General features: G+C 44.9%; 1 protein-coding gene and 1 long non-coding RNA gene across 4 annotated transcripts in view; both read left to right on the forward strand.

The window, feature by feature from the left end:
* LOC131381254 (uncharacterized) overlaps nt 1–21,077 on the forward strand; it is a 170,380-nt gene that overhangs the window by 85,697 nt on the left and 63,606 nt on the right. The window contains exon 3 of one of the 3 annotated variants that reach the window (XR_009209877.1): nt 17,288–17,376. The exons of the other annotated variants lie outside the window; for them this stretch is intronic. This is a non-coding gene — a long non-coding RNA (uncharacterized LOC131381254). Of the gene's footprint in view, nt 1–17,287; nt 17,377–21,077 lie in introns of those variants that run through there. 3 annotated transcript variants of the gene reach the window in all.
* On the forward strand, nt 3,979–8,112 carry NPAP1 (nuclear pore associated protein 1). Its single transcript, XM_032174297.2, has one exon. It carries the CDS (start codon nt 4,008–4,010, stop codon nt 7,518–7,520), a length of 3,513 nt encoding a protein of 1,170 aa, XP_032030188.1. The 5' UTR covers nt 3,979–4,007; the 3' UTR covers nt 7,521–8,112.

The following is a 21,077-nucleotide window of genomic DNA, read 5'->3' on the forward strand; positions in this document are numbered from 1 at the left end:
TCATAAATAAAATTTATATAGCAACAAAAAAAGCATTTTCACAGAAATTAAAATTTTACAAAGCATTTCTATATTATGTAAGTTAATCTTCCAATCAACTCCATGGGATAGGTACTATTTCCCCATACAGAAATTACCATATCCTAAATCCTTAGTGATTGATTCCTCAAGAAAAGTTAAAGTTTTGAATGTTACATCTGTTAATACTAAGGGTAGTTTTCTCCTATGGGAAGGTTGGCTTCTAGAATGAACAGGAACTTTCAGTTCAAGGTGACAGACCAGGAACACATATTTACTTTGTGTTCCTCCTGAAATTGTACTTAAATAAAAGTATACAAATACCAAAATGTAGTAGACCAATGAAAGCCAAGAGATTGTGGAAGTCATCAACCACAGAAAGGTGTTGATACATTTCTGAAAAGCGAAAAGTTAACTGGAGGGGAAATAGATGAAACAACCAAGGAAAGGCTACTCTAAGAAGGAGCAGCACAAAGTCAGACTGTCCTTGCTGAGCCCTGGTTACAGTAAAGAGCAGAAGAGTGTGGACAAATGTGAATCTGAAAGAGCCAATTCTTCTAAATGAATCCTGCGTGGCTAACTGGGCCTACATTTAAAATAGAGCCAAGCAGCCATTTGCTGACTAGAGTTTATACCTGCACTGGCCAATTGGAACTAAGCCAACGTCTTTCTTTCTCTCTGTTTCGGTGAGTGCAGTGGATGATCCTGGTCAGCAACCTCCGCCTCACCGAATAGTGGTTACAGGTGTGTCCACCATATCCAGTAATTAGTAGAGACAGGGTTTCACCGTGTTGCCCCGGCTGGTCTCAAACTCCTGATCTCAAGTGATCCATTCGCCTGGGCTTCCCAAACTGCTGAGATTACAGATGTGAGCCACCGCACTGGGCCAGAACTAAGCCAGTTTCAAACCTTCGTTTGCCTAAAGAAACTTATGTGGGAACCTGGACAGCGAACTTTTGCTATAAAACCCGTCTTCCCTTTGTTTTCTGGAATGCACTTTTGTTTTGCACCAGAGGATGCAGTTTGCAAACAGTTCACTGGAATAAAGTCTCTTTCCTCCACATTCTTTTTTCAGATAACTTTTCTTCACGAGAGAGGAGACCAAAATTATTTTAGGGAAAAAAGTTCATTTAATGAGGTTCATGAGTCATTAAAGCCCAAAGGATTCAGTGTGTCCTCACATTAACTCTGTATGACTTACAGTGGATTGTTGGTGAGAGTGTTCAACCACAGGGTGCTAGGTATGGTTTACTGTCAGTACCACAATTCTATACAAAGCTGGCCACCCAGAGATTCATTTGATATGACTGGAGATTGGTGCTTTTAAAAATTATTAAATTACAAGTAATCTCACCTGGCAATTATAAATTGTTGCTACTATCACAATATTTATATAATTATTAAATTAAATTTTTGAAAAATATTTTGCCTTGACAAATTTCATCTGAACATGTTTGCTTCTGCCAAGTCAAATGATCTCAGAATAATCATTTGCCATCTAATGTTATTTTGCCTCACAAACACAAGGAAGATTTTATATTCAAAAAAAGCATCTATTCCCATTTGACAAGAAAAATAAAGAGGTGGATTTTTCTGGAATACCCTTGTCCAAATTTCCTTTTATTGTCCTGAAGCCCCAATATTCATTATTTGTTTAATGTATTTTTCGTTTTTGGGGGAAAATGGCTGTAATTTATTGTTTTCAAATAAGCCTGACATTTGATCTTGTTTCAGAGTTCTTGTAGGAAATCTTTGTCCAAAATTTGTACCAGATTGTTCTTTTTGTTCAAACAAATAAAATCAAGAGATTATTTTGTATTGAACTCTCCTCAAATGATATCAAGAGATTACAGTTAAATGTCATAATTTTAAACAATTTGTCTATTCCCTGAGAGGTTAGGAAGAACTTATAATATGTCTCCTCTTTTTAAACAGAATTTGGGTCTGAGCAAAACTCTGTGTCCTAGAAACATAAGCTTTGTTGGGTATCGAAGCCCACATTTACTCTGACATACTATAAAATATATGAGCAGAGGGATAAAATGTATTTTGTAGTATGTTAACTAGGTTTGATGTTTTAAATCGATTTTTAAACTAAAAAATACATTAAATTTTTATTGATCTCTGATTCTTGGTTCTGAACCTTCCACATGTCCTATGTCTGGCACACAACATTAGCCCAAAGAGAGCAAAGCAGTCCAGTTAAATAAACCAAAGAAACAAGATTAAAACTAGATAAGGTCATGTGTAGGATTTTCCAAATCTTTCTTATCATGCTAAAACTTCCAGCTCTTAAGACAGTAACACATATTTCCTTTGTCCTAACAACTAATATTAAGTCTCCTTCCTTGGGCATAAGAATATGGATAGTTATACTTAGGTGACAGTAATGTATAGTAAAGAGTGGGCCTTGCTGGCATGCTGACAATGACCAAATTGTATTGATCATATTTTAATCGAATACATTGCTCCACTACTAACTTGCAAATACATGATGAATTTGCTTTCTAACATATTCCAAGAAGGCCAGAGAACTGGCTTATCCATTTGGATTAATCCACTGGTGAATTTCTTTCAGCATAGGCCAAAATGGATCTGGACTATAATCTTTACATATTTAGATTGTTTAGACCAAAAAGGAAATCTGGGCTGCAAGGCTCAATTAGAAGAACAGTGTGGGATGCTGCTTTGCTGACTATTGGGGGTCGCTGCCCCATGTCTTCAGAGGAGACTGGAGCCCAGTGCCTGCCATGACCAACTTATGAGGTGAAGTAAGGGCTTCCCCCTAGGAATGCATGTGCTTAATACAGATGTGCTGTATGCTAGGTACCCTAAGGACTATAGGAAATAATGAGAATACATGATGTGTCAATAACAAGGAGGCACACAGGCCAGAGCACGAGCTCTGGAATCACACAGCCCAGGTGTGAAGCCTGGCTAGGCCACTGTCATATCAGTGACCCGAGGAGCAAGCAGCCTAAGGCTTAAATGTTGCTGCTGTTGTTTGTTGTGTTTTTGTTTTGTTTTGTTTTGAGACAAGAGTTTTGTTCTGTCCCCCAGGCGGGAGTGCAGTGAGGTGATCTCAGCTCACTGCAACCTCCGCCTCCCGCTTTCAAGAGATTCTCCTGCCTCAGCCTCCCTAGTAGCTGGGATTACAAGTGCGTGCCACCACGCTCAGTTAATTTTTGTATTTTTAGTAGAGATGGGATTTCACCATGTTGGTCAGGCTGGTCTCGAACTCCTGACTTCAGGTGATCCACCTGCCTTGGCCTCCCAAAGTGCTGGGATTAAAGGCATGAGCCACCACGCCCAGCCTTAAATGTTGTTTAAAACAAATTTGTGAAAAGAAAAGAAGGGAAGAGGCCCTGCCTGCCAGGAAGAGATGTGGTAGGACGTAGCATCTAGTCAGGACAAGGTACCACGTCCCCTCCTCGGAAACCCTCACGGCCTGCTGGTGACCCTGGCGCCACGGAGAAGGCACGCCTGGCTCCAGGCAGCACAGAGGCACTGCCAAGGTCCTGGAGGAGGCTGGCAGGATATAGGTTGTCCTGTGCTTAACTTGAAGCAGATGTGCCCTCTGTGAACCGGGGAATGGGAGCAGCCGACACAGGGCCACTGCTGCGCGCGACAGCGCCGGGCCGGGGCTGAGGAACAGGCAGAGCCAGCGCCCAGGTGACAAGAGCTCTGGCGATGGGCCCGCAGGCCCCAGCAGTTCCCTCATAAAGGCCACGCGGTGCAACACCTGCCACCAGCAGCAGGGCTTCCGGGGGTCCTGGGGCAGCTGGGGCCGACAGGGTGTCGCCCTTTGCCCTCTGACCCCTGCCTTTTGCGCCCCCTCTGGCGCGCCCTGGTTCTGTGAGGAACCTCGCAGAGGCGTCGCAGGCGTCCAGCCAGTCAGTTTGTGCTTGGTTGCCAGAGGAGGCGGTGGATGAGGAGAGTTGAGTCCACTGCTGACCCTGTTTTACGGTAGGAGGCACGGCTAGCTCTAAATGGGCAATTTACTTAGTAAATTTAGACTCGGGTGCCGCCGCCGGCCCCGGCCAGGACCAGGGCGTGGCGCCCCCACTCCCCTGGCCCGGGACGCCTCCCCGCCCGGCCGGGCTCACTCCGCACCCACCCCGCGCCCTTTCCGCGGCCTGTTCCGCCGGAACGCCCGTCGCAGGCCTTCACCAGCCGGCATCTTCGTCGCCCCTAAGAGGCCGTGTCCTCTCCCTCAGGCTGCGGCCGCCCCTCTGGGGGTCCTGCCGGCTGTGGGCTGGGGGCTGGCCACGAGGAAAACACCCATGCTGCCTGCTCGGAACCCCCCGAGGTTTGGACACCCCAGTTCCGTAAGGATCCCTCCTCCCAGCCGCGCGTTCACCCTCCTGCTGCCTTCACCACGTGAGCCAGCGGTCAAGGCCAGGAAGCCCATCCCAGCCACTCTCCCGGAGGAGACCGAGGTGCAGGCCCAAGAAGGGCCCGGAAGAGTGAAGAAGGTTGAGGATTCAGTGCCGATCGAAGGGGAGGATGACGAGAAAAGGACGCCCCTTAGCAGCGGAGAAGCATCGTCCACATCCAGGTCCCAGGGCACCCAGGGAGACGTGGCCTCCTTCAGATGCAGCCCTGGGCCTCTGGAGGGAAATGTCCACCACAAGTTCTCAGAAAACAGCACGAGTGAGAAGGCCCAGGCGTCTCCAGCGAGCTCCTGCTTGGAAGGCCCTGCCATGCCCAGCACACACAGCCAGGCCGGATGTGCCCGACATCTTGGAAAGCCTGATCCGGATGCAACAGCGCCCCCTGAGCCAGCCGTTGGCTGCTCCCTGCTGCCGCAGAAGTTGGCTGCGGACGTGCTGAATGAAGAGCCACCACCCAGCTCTCTAGGCTTGCCGATTCCGCTGATGTCCGTAAAGAGGATGCCTGATGAGAAGCCTTTCGGTATTCCTCCAACGAGCGCTGCTCCTCCCAGAGCTGCCTGCAACAGGCCCTGCAAAAGGAAAATGTCGATTCCACTGCTGCTGCCGCTGCCCCCTTCACTGCCATTGCTGTGGGATCGAGGTGAGCTTCCCCCACCTGCTAAGCTCCCCTGCCTGTCTGTTGAGGGAAACCTACACACCTTGGAGAAGAGCCCTGAGTATAAAAGGAATAGCAGAATCTTGAAGGATAAAACAGAGACCATGACAAACAGCAGCATCACCCAGCCTGCCCCTTCTTTCTCCCCACCTGTGGAGACTACAGACTCCCTGCCCCTGACCACTTACACTTACACTTCCCAGGTCCAAGCTCCTTTGCCCATCCCTGACTTGGCTGACCTGGCTACTGGACCCCTCATCCTGCCTGTCCCTCCACTTTCCACCACACCAAAAATGGATGAGAAAATAGCATTCACAACCCCTAACTCTCGTCTGGCTCTTCCTGCTGACCTTGTTCCCATTTTGGGTGATCAATCGAATGGGAAAGGAGGCTCTTGTCATTCAGTCGTAGGAGCAGCGCCTCTCACTTCTGACCCCCCAACACCTCCTAGCCCCACACCCTTCTTCAAGCCTCCTGTCACAAGGGAGTCCCCAATATCTATGGATTCCCCTCCTCCTCTTTCCTTTCTGACTCTTCTTCCAGTCCCTTCCACCAGGACCTCAGTTATCACCAGCAAGCCTATGAATTCCACATCAGTCATTTCCACTATCACAACAAACGCATCTGCCCACCTAACCTCACAGACTGTGGTAGATCCTGAAGTAGTTAACATGGATACTACTGCCCCATCTCAGGTTGTTATTTTCACATCTTCCCTAAGCTCCAGGGTGAGCTCTCTCCCAAATTCCCAAATACATTGCAGTGCAGAGCAGAGGCACCCGGGAAAGACATCAGTCTACACATCCCCACTTCCATTTATATTCCACAATACCACCGCAAGTTTTAACCAACTCTTTGGAAAAGAAGCCACCCCTCAGCCCAAATTTGAGGCTCCTGATGGGCAGCAGCAGAAAGCTTCTCTCCCCAGTGCCTGTGTTTTCCTGAGCCTTCCCGTCATTGCTCCTCCAGACACCTCCACTTTAGTGAACAGAGCCTCTACAGCATCATCATCCAAACCTCCCATTGAAACCAATGCTATGAATACCACTCCTCCTTCCAAGGCTGTCATCTTGCAGTCTGCCTCTGTCTCCAAGAAGTACCTCCCATTTTACCTGGGGCTTCCTGGTTCTGGGAACACACGACCCAGCGGCAACATTGCCTCAGTCCAAGGCTCCACCAGTTTGCCTGCACAGTCAGTCAGGGCACCAACTACAACTTCCAACCATCGTTTAAATCCAGGAGTCACCCCTCAGCCCAAATTTGGGGCCCCTGATGGGCCGCAGCAGAAAACCTCTCTCCCCAGTGCCCATGATTTTCTGAGCCTTCCTGTCATGGTTCCTCCAGACACCTCCACTTTAGTGAGCAGTGCCTCTGCAGCATCATTATCCAAGCCTGCCATTGACACCACTGACATGAATACCACCCCTCCTTCCAAACCTGTCATCTTGCAGTCTACCTTTGTCTCCAGGAAGGAGTACATCCGATTTTATATGGGGCTTCCTGGTTCTGGGAACACACTACACAGTGACAGCATTGCCTCAGCCCAAGTCTCCACCAGTTTTCCTGCACAGGCAGACAGGAGACCAACCACAACTTCCAGCCATCCTTTAAATACAGGATCCATCTCTCATTCCACACTTGGGGCCACTGATGGGCAGCAGAAATCTGACAGTTCTTTTATTCTGGGGAATCCAGCAACCCCAGCACCAGTTATAGGCTTACCATCTCCTTCAGTCCAGCCACTGAGTGGCAGCATAATTCCATCAGGTTTTGCGGAGTTAACATCACCATATTCTGCATTGGGCACACCTGTTAATGCTGAGCCAGCCGAGGGTCACAATGCAAGTGCTTTCCCCAGTGGCACAGTAAAGACTTCTGGATTTAGAATTGCCACTGGGATGCCTGGCACTGGAGACAGTACCTTACTGATTGGAAATACTGTTCCAGGCCCACAAGTGATTATGGGACCTGGAACCCCTATGGATGGTGGGAGCACTGGGTTCAGCATGTCTGCCCCAGGCCCCAGTTCCACATCAGGAGAACTCAACATTGGACAAGGACAGAGTGGGATACCCAGCACCACTTCTGTTTTCCCATTTGGTCGGGTAGCCTGGGACCCAACTGGCCACAGCATGGCTGCTGCACCACAAGGGGCTAGCAACATTCCTGTATTTGGATATACTTCTACTGCCACCTACATTCCTGGTTTAGACCCACCTACCCAGAATTCATGCAGTGGTATGGGAGGGGATGGCACCAAATCCATAGTTGGAGGCCCTTGTGTTCCTGCTTTTCAACAGTGCATCCTGCAGCACACATGGACAGAGAGAAAATTCTACACTTCAAGCACCCACCACTATGGACAAGAAACATATGTTAGGAGATGTGTCTTTCCAACTTCCATAAGAGCACCTGTGGTTCACCTGACCACACCACATCAGTTGGGGTTGTAAATACCAGCATTATCCCTTTGTATGGTCATGCTTCTAGTTTCATCTTCATGCCAAGCACCTGCCATGTACCTCTCCAGAACTCAGGTTGTACACCAAGAGGGGACAACAACATCCCTGTGGTTGGAAGCCCTTGTGCTCCCTTTCTCCATCAGTACACATGGGGCCCACCTGGACAAAACACAGGTGGTGCATCTGCAGTGAATGCCAACATACCTTTAATTAGAGGCCCTAGTGTATCCACCTACCAACAAAGTACCTAGGGCCCACCTGGACAAAACACAGATGGTACCTCTTCCAGGAGTGTCAACATTCATTTGATAGGAGGCCCTCATGTGCCCATGTATCAGCAAAGCACCTGGGGCCCACCTGGACAAAGCACAAACCATGCAATGAGGGACAGCAACACAACGACTGTGACTGGTTGTACTTTTGGTCCCCCATTCACACAAAGCACCTGAGGCCCACCTGGCTAAATGCAGGTGGTACAATAGGAGATAGCCCCAGACATTTGTAGGGAGAAACCTCTAGTCTCTCTTTCAGTAAAAATACTATGGACCTGCCCAACCAAGGTGCTCCTTTTGACTTTAGAGGAACCAGCATTGTTTTTGTTTTGGCTTGTTTGTTTTTGAGACGGAGCCTTAGCCCAGGCTGGAGTGCAGTAGCACAATCTTGGCTCACTGCAACCTCCGCCTCCTGGGTTCAAGCAATTCTCCTGTCTCAGCCTCCTGAGTAGCTGGGACTACAGGCACATGCCACCACTATTTTTTATAATTTTAGCAGAGACAGGGTTCCACCTTATTGGCCAGGCTGGTCTCAAACTCCTGACCTCAGATGATCCACCCACCTCGGCCTCCCAGAGTGCTAGGATTACAGGTGTGAGCCACCGTGCCCAGCCTAAAGGAGCCAGCATTGTTAGTTAAATACTTGTGTTTGGATGGTCCTGGTCAGAGCAACTGTGCCTGTGATGGAAAGCAGCCACTAGTGACACTTGTACCTGCCAAGGCCTTCATAGGAGCCACCAACTCATTTCTTACTCCTATTAATGGTCTTAAGAAATAAGCACTCTCCCTCCACTTACAGTTCTCATAAATTGACATTGTTCCAGGAGGAACGGGCTCAGTTCCCTCAGGTTAAACTTAACCTGCTCTCTTCCTACAGAAGCTGGAGGCGCAAAACCACAGAGAGAGAGAGAGAGAGAGAGAGAGAGTGTGTGTGTGTGTGTGTGTGTGTGTGTGTGTGTGTGTGTGTGTTTATTGGTGAGTGTGGAGCAGATGAGCCCAGTCAGAACCGCACTGTATTTTAGTGGTCTTCTACACTGTGGAGGGTAGAGGAAACCTGTATATATCATCAGCTGTACCCTCTCTGGCTCGACTGTTAACTTGGCTGACCCTATCTCTTGGCCAGTTCTCTCTAGTCACGGACAGAAAGGCAAAATTCCCGACTTTGTGGACCCTACATTCTAGTTGAAGGGGAGAAAAGAAGCAACAAACATGGAAATTATCTGGTAAATTAGCCAGTAACAAATGCTATGAAAAATAAAGAAGTACATGGAGGATTGAGATTGTAGATAGAGAGAAGCAGGGGTTCCAGTTTACACTGTGGACAAGCCTCACTGGGAAGGTAAATTTAAACGAAGCCTAGAGAGAAGCAGTTGAGCCAGATATGTGAGTAAAGACCATTCCAGATAATAGGAGTGGTCATTGCAAAGGCTCAAAGGAAGGATCCCTGGTGTCCTCACGGAGCAGTTAGTAAGGAAATGTGGCTGGAATGGAGTCAGCAAGTGGGAGGGAGGGATAGAGAAAAGGAGGACAGAGGAGATATGAGTGGAATTCCTTCCTCCACTTTTTACTAGTTGTATAATAACAGTTGACTCAAACTTCAAGAGTGTCGGTGAAATCAGTACTTTTACTATGGCCTGTTTATCTCACAAGATTTTTGAAAGGATGAAATAATATGGAGAAATGACTTACAAGCTTTTGTTATAATTCATTCTATACATAGGGATGGATAAACGGATGGATTAGATGATAGATAGATAGATGATAGATAGATAGATAGATAAGATAGAAGATAGATTAGATAGAAGATAGATTAGATGATTGATAGATAGATAGATAGATAGATAGATAGATAGATAGATAGATAAGATAGAAGATAGATTAGATAGAAGATAGATTAGATGATAGATAGATAGATAGATAGATAGATAGATAGATAGATAGATAGATAGATAGATGATAGATAGATAGATAATAGACAGACAGACAGATGATAGACTTATGGACTGAATGTTTGTGTCCCCCCAAAAATTCATATTTTGAAGCCTAACTCCCAATGTGATGGTATTAAGAGGTGGGGCTTTGGGGAGGTGATTAGGTTTAGATGAAGTCATGAAGATGAAACCCCCATGATGGGATTTGTGCCTTTATGAGAAGAAGAAATACCAGTGCTTTCTGTAATTGCCATATGAAGGTATACCAAGAAGGTAACTGTCTGTAAGCCAGGAAAAGAGTCCTCAAAAGAAACAGAATTTGCCTTTTTCTTGGACTTCCCAACCTTTAGAATTGTAGAAAATAATTGTATGTTGTCTAAGCTACCAGTCTGTGGCATTTTTTGAAGCAATCAGAACTGACTAATAAAGATAGACGATAGATAGATACATAGATGATAGAGATAGATTAGATAGATAGATAGATAGATAGATAGATAGATAGATAGATAGATAGATAGATAGATAGATGATAGATAGATGATAGATAGATAGATCGATGATAGAGAGAGAATATACATATATATATGTGTGGTCAATGACTGAGTTCCTTAGGCAATGCGGTGCCCTGATTGCCTTTATTAGGCAATTCAAATAGAAGAATAAAAGAACCCCTTTTTTTTTGAGATGGAGTCTTGCTCTGTCGCCCAGGCTGGAGTGCAGTGGCACGATCTTGGCTCACTGCATGATCCGCCTCTCAGAAGAACCCCTTTTTATTAGCATAAAGGCACTTTTATGAAGCAAACACATGTAAAAATATGATAACAGAGACTAAAACATTTATGAGATTAGGCCTGAAAGAAAATAATCACAGAGAAATTACTGAATTCCTCTTGGCACCCTGGGGCCTGATTCATTCACTCTAAGTTGTTTAGTACAGTTCCAGAGGATCAAAGCTCCTGTTTCCTGGCCAGATAATCACCTAAATTTTGTAATCAGAACTGCCTTTCAGAAGCAGAGTGGAAATCCAGTTTTCTTCTAATATCCCTATACCCTGGCAGTATTACCAGGGACAAATTTTTAAAATTCATACTTCTTGACATTTTTTAGAAGGCTTCAAGCTAAATATTATGATCCTGGTAAGACAAACTTCGAATAAATGTGTGAGAGATATAAAGATAATTTTTGTTTTCATGTTTTGATATACTTACACAACTGAAACTATTTCTAAATAAATATTCTTTTATTTTTTATTAAAATAAAAAGCGAACATAATATCAATTTGAATAATACTGAAATTCAACCTTCCTACCACAGTTCCCTCCTCCAGAAATAGTTCTTAGCTACTTTGATGTTACTCCCATAGTTCTGAGTTTGCTTTTTACTTCAACTATTATGTTATCTTACAGATGTCATTGTTTTTCCTAAAACTTGAAGTGCCTTCCTTTTTTTTCTCCTTGAACTCTCTTTTCCCATAAAAAAAAAGTGTTTTTGGTTTTCTAAAATTTTCAAATAGTATTGTTTACTTGACTGAATCCCTTCCTTTTCCTGAAAACTTGAGCCTCTTCCACTGGTTTGGGAGTGGAAAGACCAAAGTAAGTGTAAAAAGTAAAGTAGAGGTTCCTCTTCAAAGACTTTCCTCCCCATCTAATTAGAAATAAATAGTAACTTCTTTTAGAAGCAAAATATATTCACAGACCTGTGCTAACATTCTTAAATATCTGCTAGTTGTAATAAAGAAATCAATGTACTTTATGTTCTTAGCTCCCACGATTTAGCCTAAATATTTGCCCTGGCATGCTTATACTGGTCCAAGCATTAGGTCATAGCTTATTCCTCTTCCTCATTTGAAAGTGTTTTTACCTTTCTCAGCATTCCACAAGTTACTTCCTCCTTCCTTTGTTCTCCTCTACCTTTGCCTCTTAAAAGTTCTAAGTTGCTAGCCGATCGGGACAAATACAGAATGTGAGGTCCTGTTCCAGCCAATGGAAACCGGACACAGCAGTAGGGTGGACGCGTCAGGTTATAAATGACCCTGTCTCCTTTGTTTGGTGTACTCTTGTGGCAAAACTGCTGGCGAGTGTACCCTTTCTGCAGGAAATAAAAATGGCCTTACTAAATAAATTTATGTTCAAGTGCTATTTCTTTACGACACCGAGGAACAAGCATTTCAAACATAAGGACATGGTCTCAGAAGAAAGAGGCCTAAAGGAGCCACCCAAACTGCTATTAGTTTAGCCCAGAAATGCTCACTAATCAATAATTTTTTAAAAATGTCTAATTCTGGCTGCATCATCCTAATTTCCTGAATCTATGGTAGAGCCAGGAATCTGGATTTCAGGCAGCACTCTAGGGAGGTATGATGCAGACAGTCCATGTTTCCTATTCTTCCAAACACTGCTTCAGGCCTTACATGAGAGCTCACCAAAGTCCTCATTCATCTCATAAGATAAAAAAAAAAATTGTATAGGACGTGGTTCCAAAGCCCTAATTAGTAATAAGCAGAGTATTTTCCTTACATCTATGTCTCATGAACTAGAAAATGGCCTGTGGAAAATTTGAGAATTTCCAACTCATAGATGCTTGTCTTTCTTGCTCTAAATATCTTCATGTTAGAGGTCTAGAAACTGCCCCCAACTGTGAGAACCCTGTCCAGGCCCTCCCTGAACCAGTCATTGCTGTGATCTCAGGGTTATGTGATGCAATGAGGATTTCCCAAACAGTTCATTCTTTACCTGAGGCAGAGCTGGGAATGGCTCTCTCAGAAATCCCAGGACAGGAGTATCATCATCAGATGTGCCTTCCAGATAGGAAAATTGAGGCTCATAAAATAAAACATTTGCTAAGTTTTACAGCCATGATCTAGATCCTGGATTTATCCAATGCATGAAATGGGGCTTGGGAGGGACCAGAAAAAAAGAAGCCAAACAAAATCTCTGCTAAAAAATTGTCTTCGGTAAATAGTACCTTTGCTTTAAATGCATACTAAGCTGTGAATGACTGATATCAGAGACCTTCTTGGAAGTAGGTTTCATAGGATGGAGGACAAATGAAAGTTTATGGGCAAAGAAAGAAGGGTCAGTTGGGTGGTGCATTGAAGTAAGTGGTTCCAAAAGCAAACTAGGTCAACTTTTTAACTGGCTAGTGAAAATGAGATTCCTCAGGCTGGGTTAAACAGAGGTTTCCTTAACTGAAACCACCAGGATATGAAAGCAAGGAGAAGACAGGAATAAATCAGGACTCCAACAGGCAGATAGGGCATGCAATGTGGAGGGCCCTAATGGGAACATGACAATGTTGAGAGGAGCCCATTCTCTTGGGAATGAAGCATTCTTACAGGGAGAATCTCTGAGACTTCCTAGCATATGTCTTCTATGCAGGTAATTACATTGTTAATCTAATGGTTTAAAAAATATTCTGGTGAGGGGAGGCATTAGTTCAAGACATGTGAGATGTAAGCAATCAACAGACCAAAAACATTGATACTTTATGGGTGTCAACTCCAAATTACTAAATGGCCATGTTTTGCCATCTTAAAGCTACAAGGGTTCTGGGCTTCAGTACTATATGCAGAGAATATTAACACCAGACATTGGTTGTTTAAAAATGATTATCAGGCTGGGCACAGTGTCTCATGCCTGTAATCCCAGCATTTTGGGAGGCCGAAGCGGGCAGATCACCTGAGGTCAGGTGTTCAAAACCAGCCTGGCCAACATGGCGAAACCCTGTCCCTACTAAAAATACAGAAATTAGCTGGCCGTGGTGGCATGCACCTGTAATCCCAGCTACTCCAGAGGCTGAGGCATGAGGATCGCTTGAACCTGGGAGGTGGAGGTTGCAGTGAGCCAAGATCAAGCCACTGCACTCCAGCCTGGGCAACAGAACAAGACTCCACCTCAAAAAAAAAAAAAAATAAATAAAAAACTTGTCATACTTACTTTATTATATTACATCCTGGCACCATTAACCATCATTTTACTGCATATAGAGAGCAACTCTATACTTCATGCAAACTACATAGACTAGCATTTGCTTTGTAAAGAGAAAGGCAAGACAATTCTCAAAATAAAAGGAAACTGGAGGAATTCTGGGGAAAAAATAGAGGAGATAAGTTTCACTTGCGTCCATGTGAAGAGCCCACCAAACAGGCTTTGTGTGAGCAACAAGGCTGTTTTATTTCACCTGTGTGCAGCGGGCTGAGTCTGAAAAGAGGGTCAGCGAAGGGAGATAGGGGTGGGGCCGTTTTATAAGATTTGGGTAGGTAAAGGAAAAAGGGGGATTGTTCTCTGGCAGGGAGGGGTGGGGGTCACAAGGTGCTCAGCGAGGCAGCTTATGAGCCAGGAGAAGGACTTTTACAAGGTAATGTCATCAGTTAAGGCAGGAACAGGCCATTTTCACTTCTTTTGTGGTGGAATGTCATCAGTTAAGGCAGGAAGCAGCCATCTGGATGTGTACATGCAGGTCACGGGGGATATGATGGCTTAGCTTGGGCTTAGAGGCCTGACATTCCTGTCTTCTTGTATTAATAAGAAAAATAAAATGAAAAAGTGGTAAAGTGTTGGGGTGGCGAAAATTTTGGGGGGTGGTATGGAGAGATAATGGGCAATGTTTCTCAGGGCAGCTTCGAGCGGGATTAGGGGCGGCGTGGGAACCTAGAGTGGGAGAGATTAAGCTGAAGGAAGATTTTGTGGTAAGGGGTGATATTGTGGGGTTGTTAGAAGAAACATTTGTAGTATAGAATTATTGATGACGGCCTGGATACGGTTTTGTATGAATTGAAAAACTAAATGGAATAAGACAAGGAGAAAAACAGGGATTAAAGGACTAAGAATTGGGAGGTTATAGGACATCCAATTAGAGAGTGCCTAAGGAGGTTCAGCATAGCCCTGCCAGCAAAGATTATTTATTTACTTTAAGAGAAAGTTAAGAGTGGTGGTTTGGGGATAGCACCAGGAAATACCAGCTGTGATGGCTTGCAGAAACAGTTTACCGGCAGTGTAAACAAGAGTGGGGCATTTAGGAATAGTTGAGAACAGTGAATAGGAGTATGACTAGACAGAAGATAGTAGGGATGACAAGTTTTTTGGGGCACAGTCCAAGTTGGTCTGGTGTCTGCAATGAGACTGGGACCTAATAAAAAGGAACGTCTATACAGGAGCTCAAATGGGCTGTACCCTGTAGCATTCTGAGGACAGGCCTGAATTCTGAGAATGACAAGTGGTAAAAGTATTGTCCAGTCCTTTTTAAGTTGGTGGCTGAGCTTGGTGAGGTGTGTTTTTAAAAGACCATTAGTCCATTCTACCTTTCCTGAAGATTGAGGATGGTAAGGGATATAAAGGTTTCACTGAATACCAAGAGCCTAAAAAACTGGTTGGGTGATTTGACTAATAAAGGCCGGTCCGCTATCAGACTGTATAGAGGTGGGAAGGCCAAACCGAGGAATTATGTCTGACAGAAGGGAAGAAATGACCATGGTGGCCTTCTCAGATCCTGTGGGAAAGGCCTCTACCTATCCAGTGAAAGTATCTACCCAGACCAAGAAGTATTTTAGTTTCCTGACTCGAGGCATGTGAGTAAAGTCAATTTGTCAGTCCTGGGCAGGAGCAAATCCCCAGGCTTGATGTATAGGGAAAGGAGGGGGCCTGAGAAATTCCTGAGGAGTAGTAGAATAGCAGAAGGAACACTGAGAAGTGATTTCCTTGAGGATAGATTTCTATGATGCAAAGGAAATGAGAGGTTCTAAGAGGCAGGCTAGCAGCTTGTAACCTACATGGAAGAGGTTATGAAATGATGACAGAAGAGAATGGGCCTGTGAGGCTGGAAGGAGTTATTTTCCTTGGTCTAAGAACCATTTGCCTTGTGTGGGAAGAGATTGATAGGTGGAAGTTTCAGCGGGGGAGTAGGTGGGAGTGGCCAGATGAGAAGGAGAAAAACTGAAAGTGAGGGATGTAAGTTGGAACGCTAGCTGCTTTTTAGCTCTCTTATCAGCATAAGCATTGTCCTGAGCAATGGGATCTGATGCCTTTTGATGGCCTTTGCAGTGAATGACTCCAGCTTCCTTTGGAAGTAAAGTGGCTTTGAGAAGCATTTTTATTAAAGAGGCATTAATGATGGAGGACCCTTGCGTAGTGAGGAAATCTCTTTCAGCCCATATAACAGCATGGTGGTGCAAGATATAGAAGGCATATTTAGAGTCACTACAAATATTGACGCGTAGTCCTTTTGCAAGAGGGAGGGCTCAAGTTAAGGCAGTGAGTTCAGCTTGCTGAGAGGTAGTGGAGGGCAGCAGAAAGTATACGCATCAGGTGTGAGGAAGAAAATAGATTTTGGAAGTTATGAGAACTGTAGAGAGTGAGTTGAGCATAGTTTGTGATTCTGAAGGCCTCTAAAAGTATTAAGGCAGTGGTAGCCACTGCACACAGACATGAGGGCTAGGCTAAAACAGTAAGGTCAAGTTGTTTGGACAGAAAGGCTACAGGGTGTGGTCCCGGCTCTTGTGTATGAATTGACTGCACTAACCATGCCTAGGAAGGAAAGGAGTTGTTGTTTTGTAGAAGGGATTGAGGTTTGGGAGATTAGTTGGACATAATCAGCAGGGAGAGCATGTGTGCTTTTGTGAGAATTATGCCGAGATAGGTAACAGATGAGGATGATATTTGGGTTTGACTGAAGTAATGAGGGCTATCTGTGAAGCCTTGTGGCAGTACAGCCCAGATAATTTGCTGAGACTGATGGGTGTCAGGGTCAGTCTAAGTGAAAGCGAAGAGAGGCTGGGATGAAGGGTGCAAAGGGATAGTAAAGAAAGCATGTTTGAGATCCAGAACAGAATAATGGGTTGTGGAGGGAGGTATTAAGGATAGGAGAGTATATGGGTTTGGCACCACAGGGTGGATAGGCAAAACAATTTGGTTGATAAGGCACAGATCCTGAACTAACCTGTAAGGCTTGTCTGGTTCTAGGACAGGTAAAATAGGGGAATTGTAAGGAGAGTTTATAGGCTTTAAAAGGCCATGCTGTAACAGGGAGTGATAACAGGCTTTAATCCTTTTAAAGCATGCTGTGGGATGGGATATTGGTATTGAGCAGGGTAAGGGTGATTAGGTTTTAATGAGATGGTAAGGGGTGCAAGATCGGTCGCCAAGGAGGGAGTAGAGGTATCCTATACTTGTGTGTTAAGGTGGGGGGATATGAGAGGAGGATGAGAAGGAGGCTTTGAACTGGGGGAAAAGTTGTCAATGAGGTGTGGCTGTAGCCTAGGAATAGTCAGGGAAGCAGATAATTTAGTTAAAATGTCTCAGCCTAATAAGGGAACTGGGCAGGTGGGGATAACTAAAAGGAGTGCTTAAAAGAGTATTGTCTAAGTTGGCACCACAGTTGGGGAGTTTTAAGAGGTTTAGAAGCCTGGCCATCAATACCCACAACAGTTATGGAGGCAAGGGAAACAGGCCCTTGAAAAGAAGGTAATGTGTAGTGAGTAGCCTCCGTATTGATTAAGAAGGGAACGGACTTACCTTCCACTGTGAGAGTTACCTGAAGCTCGGTGTCCGTGATTGTCTAGGGGGCTTCCGAGGCGATCGGGCAGCATCAGTCTTCAGCCGCTAAATTGAGAAGATCTGGGAAGGAGTCAGTCAGGAGAGCGTTGGGCCACAGTTCCAGGGGCTCTGAGAGTGGCTGCCAGGTGAGTTAAACAGTCCGATTTTCAGTGGGGTCCCGCATAGATGGGACATGGCTTAGGAGGAATCCTGGGTGGTGGGCATTCCTTGGCTCAGTGGCCAGATTTCTGGCACTTGTAGCAAGCTCCTGGGGGACGAGTTTCTGGAGGAACGTCTGGCCGCTGTGGTTGAGGCGTTTGGAAGTTCTTGTGTGCTTGAGATGTAGCTGGGGTTTGTTTCACAGTGGAGGCAAGGAATTGCAACTTTTTTCTATTATTGTACACCTTGAAGGGGAGGTTAATTAAGTCCTGTTGTGGGGTTTGAGGGCCGGAATTTAATTTTTGGAGCTTTATTTAAAGTCGGGAGCAGATTGGGTAATGTATATTGAGAATAAGATGGCCTTTTGACTTTTTAGGGTCTAGGGCTGTAAAGTGTCTCAGGGTTGCTGCCAAATGAGCCATGAACTGGGCTGGGTTTTTCGTACTTGATGAAAAAGAGCCTAAACGCTGACTGATTTGGGAGAGGTCTGATAAAGAAAAAGGAGCATTAACCTTGACTATGCCTTTAGCTCCAGCCACCTTTTTAAGAGGAAATTCTTGGGCAGGTGGGGGAGGGCTAGTCACAGAACGAAATTGTAAGCAGGACCAGGTGTGAGGAGGGGAGGTAATAAAAGGATTATAGGGTGGAAGAGAGGAGGCTGAGGAAGAATTGGGACCTAGCTCAGCCTAGCAAGGAGCAGCCTGGGGAGAAGGGGAGAGGTCAGATGGGTCTGTAGAAAAGGAATTTTAGAAAGACCCAGCAATGCTTGGGGTTGGGACTGAGGGGACAGGTGAGAGGAAAAGAAGGAGGATTTGGGATGAGTCACATTGGAAACAGACTGGGGAGGGAACAATGTGTAAAAGAATGCCTGGACGTCAGGCACCTCAGACTGTTTGCCTATTTTACAACAAGAATTATTTAGATCTTGTAGGATGGAAAAATTGAAAGTGCCATTTTCTGGCTATTTGGAACCACTGTCGAGTTTGTATTGGGGTCAAGCGACATTGCAGAAGAAAAGGTGTTTAGATTTTAGGTCAGGTGTGAGTTGAAGAGGTATTAAGTCCTTGAGAACACAGGCTAAGGGAGAAGGAGGAATGGAGGGTGGAAGGTTGCCTATAGTGAAGGAGGCAAGTCCAGAAGAAAAAGAGGGTAGAGACATGGAAAGAAGGGGTGGGGGGTGCTTGACCCCCAGGAAACTGGAGAAGGGGTAGAGACATGGAGAGAAGAGGTTGGGGGTTTCTTTCCCCCCAGAAAAGCAGTACTTGCCACTAAGGGTGACAGGACCAAGGCAGGCATCCCCACATGGTCAGACACCTCTGAAACGCGGGTGAATAATCAGGCAGGTGTCCCCACATGATTAAACACCAAGGGAAGACTGTCTTCCCAAGTCCGTGACCAGCGCCGGAGTTTTGGGTCCACGGATAAAACACGTCTCCTTCGTCTCTACCAGAAAAGGAAAGGAACTGAAATTAAGAGAAGGGAGAGATTGAAGTATGGTGCCAAGATTCAAAGGTGAAAGAGGTTGAGGGATAGTGACAGAGGTTGGAGAAGAGAGTAAAAAAGGCTGTTTACCAGATTTTAAAATGGGGAGATGTTCCTTGGGCTGGTTGGTCTGAGGACCAGAGGTTGTAGGTGGATCTTTCTCACGGAACAAAGAGCAGGAGGACAGGGGATTGATCTCCCAAGGGAGGTCCCCCGATCCAAGTCACAGCACCAAATTTCACTCGCGTCTGTGTGAAGAGACCACCAAACAGGCTCTCTGTGAGCAACAAGACTGTCTATTTCACCTGGGTGCAGGTGGGCCGAGTCTGAAAAGAGAGTCAGCAAAGGAAGATAGGGGTGAGGCCCTTTTATAAGATTTGGGTAGGTAAAGGAAAAAGGGGGGTTGTTCTCTGGCGGGCATGGGTGGGGGTCACAAGGTGCTCAGCGGGAGAGTTTTCAAGCCAGGATGAGCCAGGAGAAGGAATTTCACAAGGTAATGTCATCAGTTAAGGCAGGAACAGGCCATTTTCACTTCTTTTGTGGTGGAATGTCATCAGTTAAGGCAGGAACCGGCCATCTGGAAGCGTACGTGCAGGTCACAGGGGATGTGATGGCTTAGCTTAGGCTCAGAGGCCTGACAATAAGTGTTACTTGTTTCTCCTTCTTCTGATGTTAATTGTGTTCTGCTATTTCATAAAGAAAGGTCTATATTAATTAGTTGATAATGTAATTAGTTTATTAGCCACATGTAACAAGAAATAATAGAAAAGAAAGCTCAGGATCCACATAGGGTGGTTCAACTTACTTATAAAGGTAATTCACATCACCTATAAAGAGTACCTCTTCATCCTTGGGCTGTTGCAAGATACTTGTGTCATGCAAAAGCATCTGTTGTTCTTGCAGTCAGGAATTAGATGAAAGGGTTGAAGGCCAGGCTTATAAAAATGACTTCTCCTTGTGTATTCACACTTTTCTCCTGTATTATTCCTGTAGTTCCATGCTCCCACAGAGTAATGACAGAACATAGCATCTCTGCCTGCATGGATGCTGCCATGATTACCCTGTCTCCTTCTTACCACTGGATATGAAGATTGGCTTAATGAAATTGGGACAAATTGTTCTCCAGAATACTGGGTCCATCTTCTCCATTCTCCTGCTTTCCCAGGTGCTTGCCACAGTACAGCCTGGGACTCTCTGAAAGCAGTAACCTGAAGCCTTACTAGGTCTCAATCATTGTTTCACATCACTCAGGTATCATTCTATCCTTCATTGTCTTGTGTACAGTTTTCTGCAAACCATTGTCTCATATCATCTTTCCATTTTTGCATGTGTTTACATGAGATAAGGGATGTCCCAATGCTATAGCTTTATTCACAACACCTTGGTTTCTTCCTTATACAATTACTCAATCATTACTGTACCTCTGGCTTGGCTATCTGCTTCCAGCTGGCAATATTAAGGTTAATGAAGAATGTGCCCATGCCTATGTCCTGAATGGTATTACCTAGGTTTTCTTCTAGGGTTTTTATGGTTTCAGGTCTAACATTTAAGTCCTTAATCCATCTTGAATTAATTTTTGTATAAGGTGTAAGGAAGGGATCCAGTTTCAGCTTTCTACATATGGGTAGCCAGTTTTCCCAGCACCATTTATTAAATAGGGAATCATTTCCCCATTTCTTGTTTTTGTCAGGTTTGTCAAAGATCAGATGGTTGTAGATATGCGGCATTATTTCTGAGGGCTCTGTTCTGTTCCATTGGTCTATATCTCTGTTTTGGTACCAGCACCATGCTGTTTTGGTTACTGTAGCCTTGTAGTATAGTTTGAAGTCAGGTAGCGTGATGCCTCCAGCTTTGTTCTTTTGGCTTAGGAATGACTTGGCAATGTGGGTTCTTTTCTGGTTGCATATGAACTGTAAAGTAGTTTTTTCCAATTCTGTGAAGAAAGTCATTGGTAGCTTGATGGGGATGGCATTGAATCTATAAATTACCTTGGGCAGTACGGCCATTTTCACGATATTAATTCTTCCAACCCATGAGCATGGAATGTTCTTCCATTTGTTTGCATCCTCTTTTATTTCATTGAGCAGTGGTTTGTAATTCTCCTTGAAGAGGTCCTTCATGTCCCTTGTAAGTTGGATTCCTAGGTATTTTATTCTCTTTGAAGCAATTGTGAAT

This window comes from Hylobates moloch, unplaced genomic scaffold (genome assembly GCF_009828535.3).
Source record: "Hylobates moloch isolate HMO894 unplaced genomic scaffold, HMol_V3 SCAFFOLD_14, whole genome shotgun sequence".
Taxonomy (NCBI): Eukaryota; Metazoa; Chordata; class Mammalia; order Primates; family Hylobatidae; genus Hylobates; species Hylobates moloch.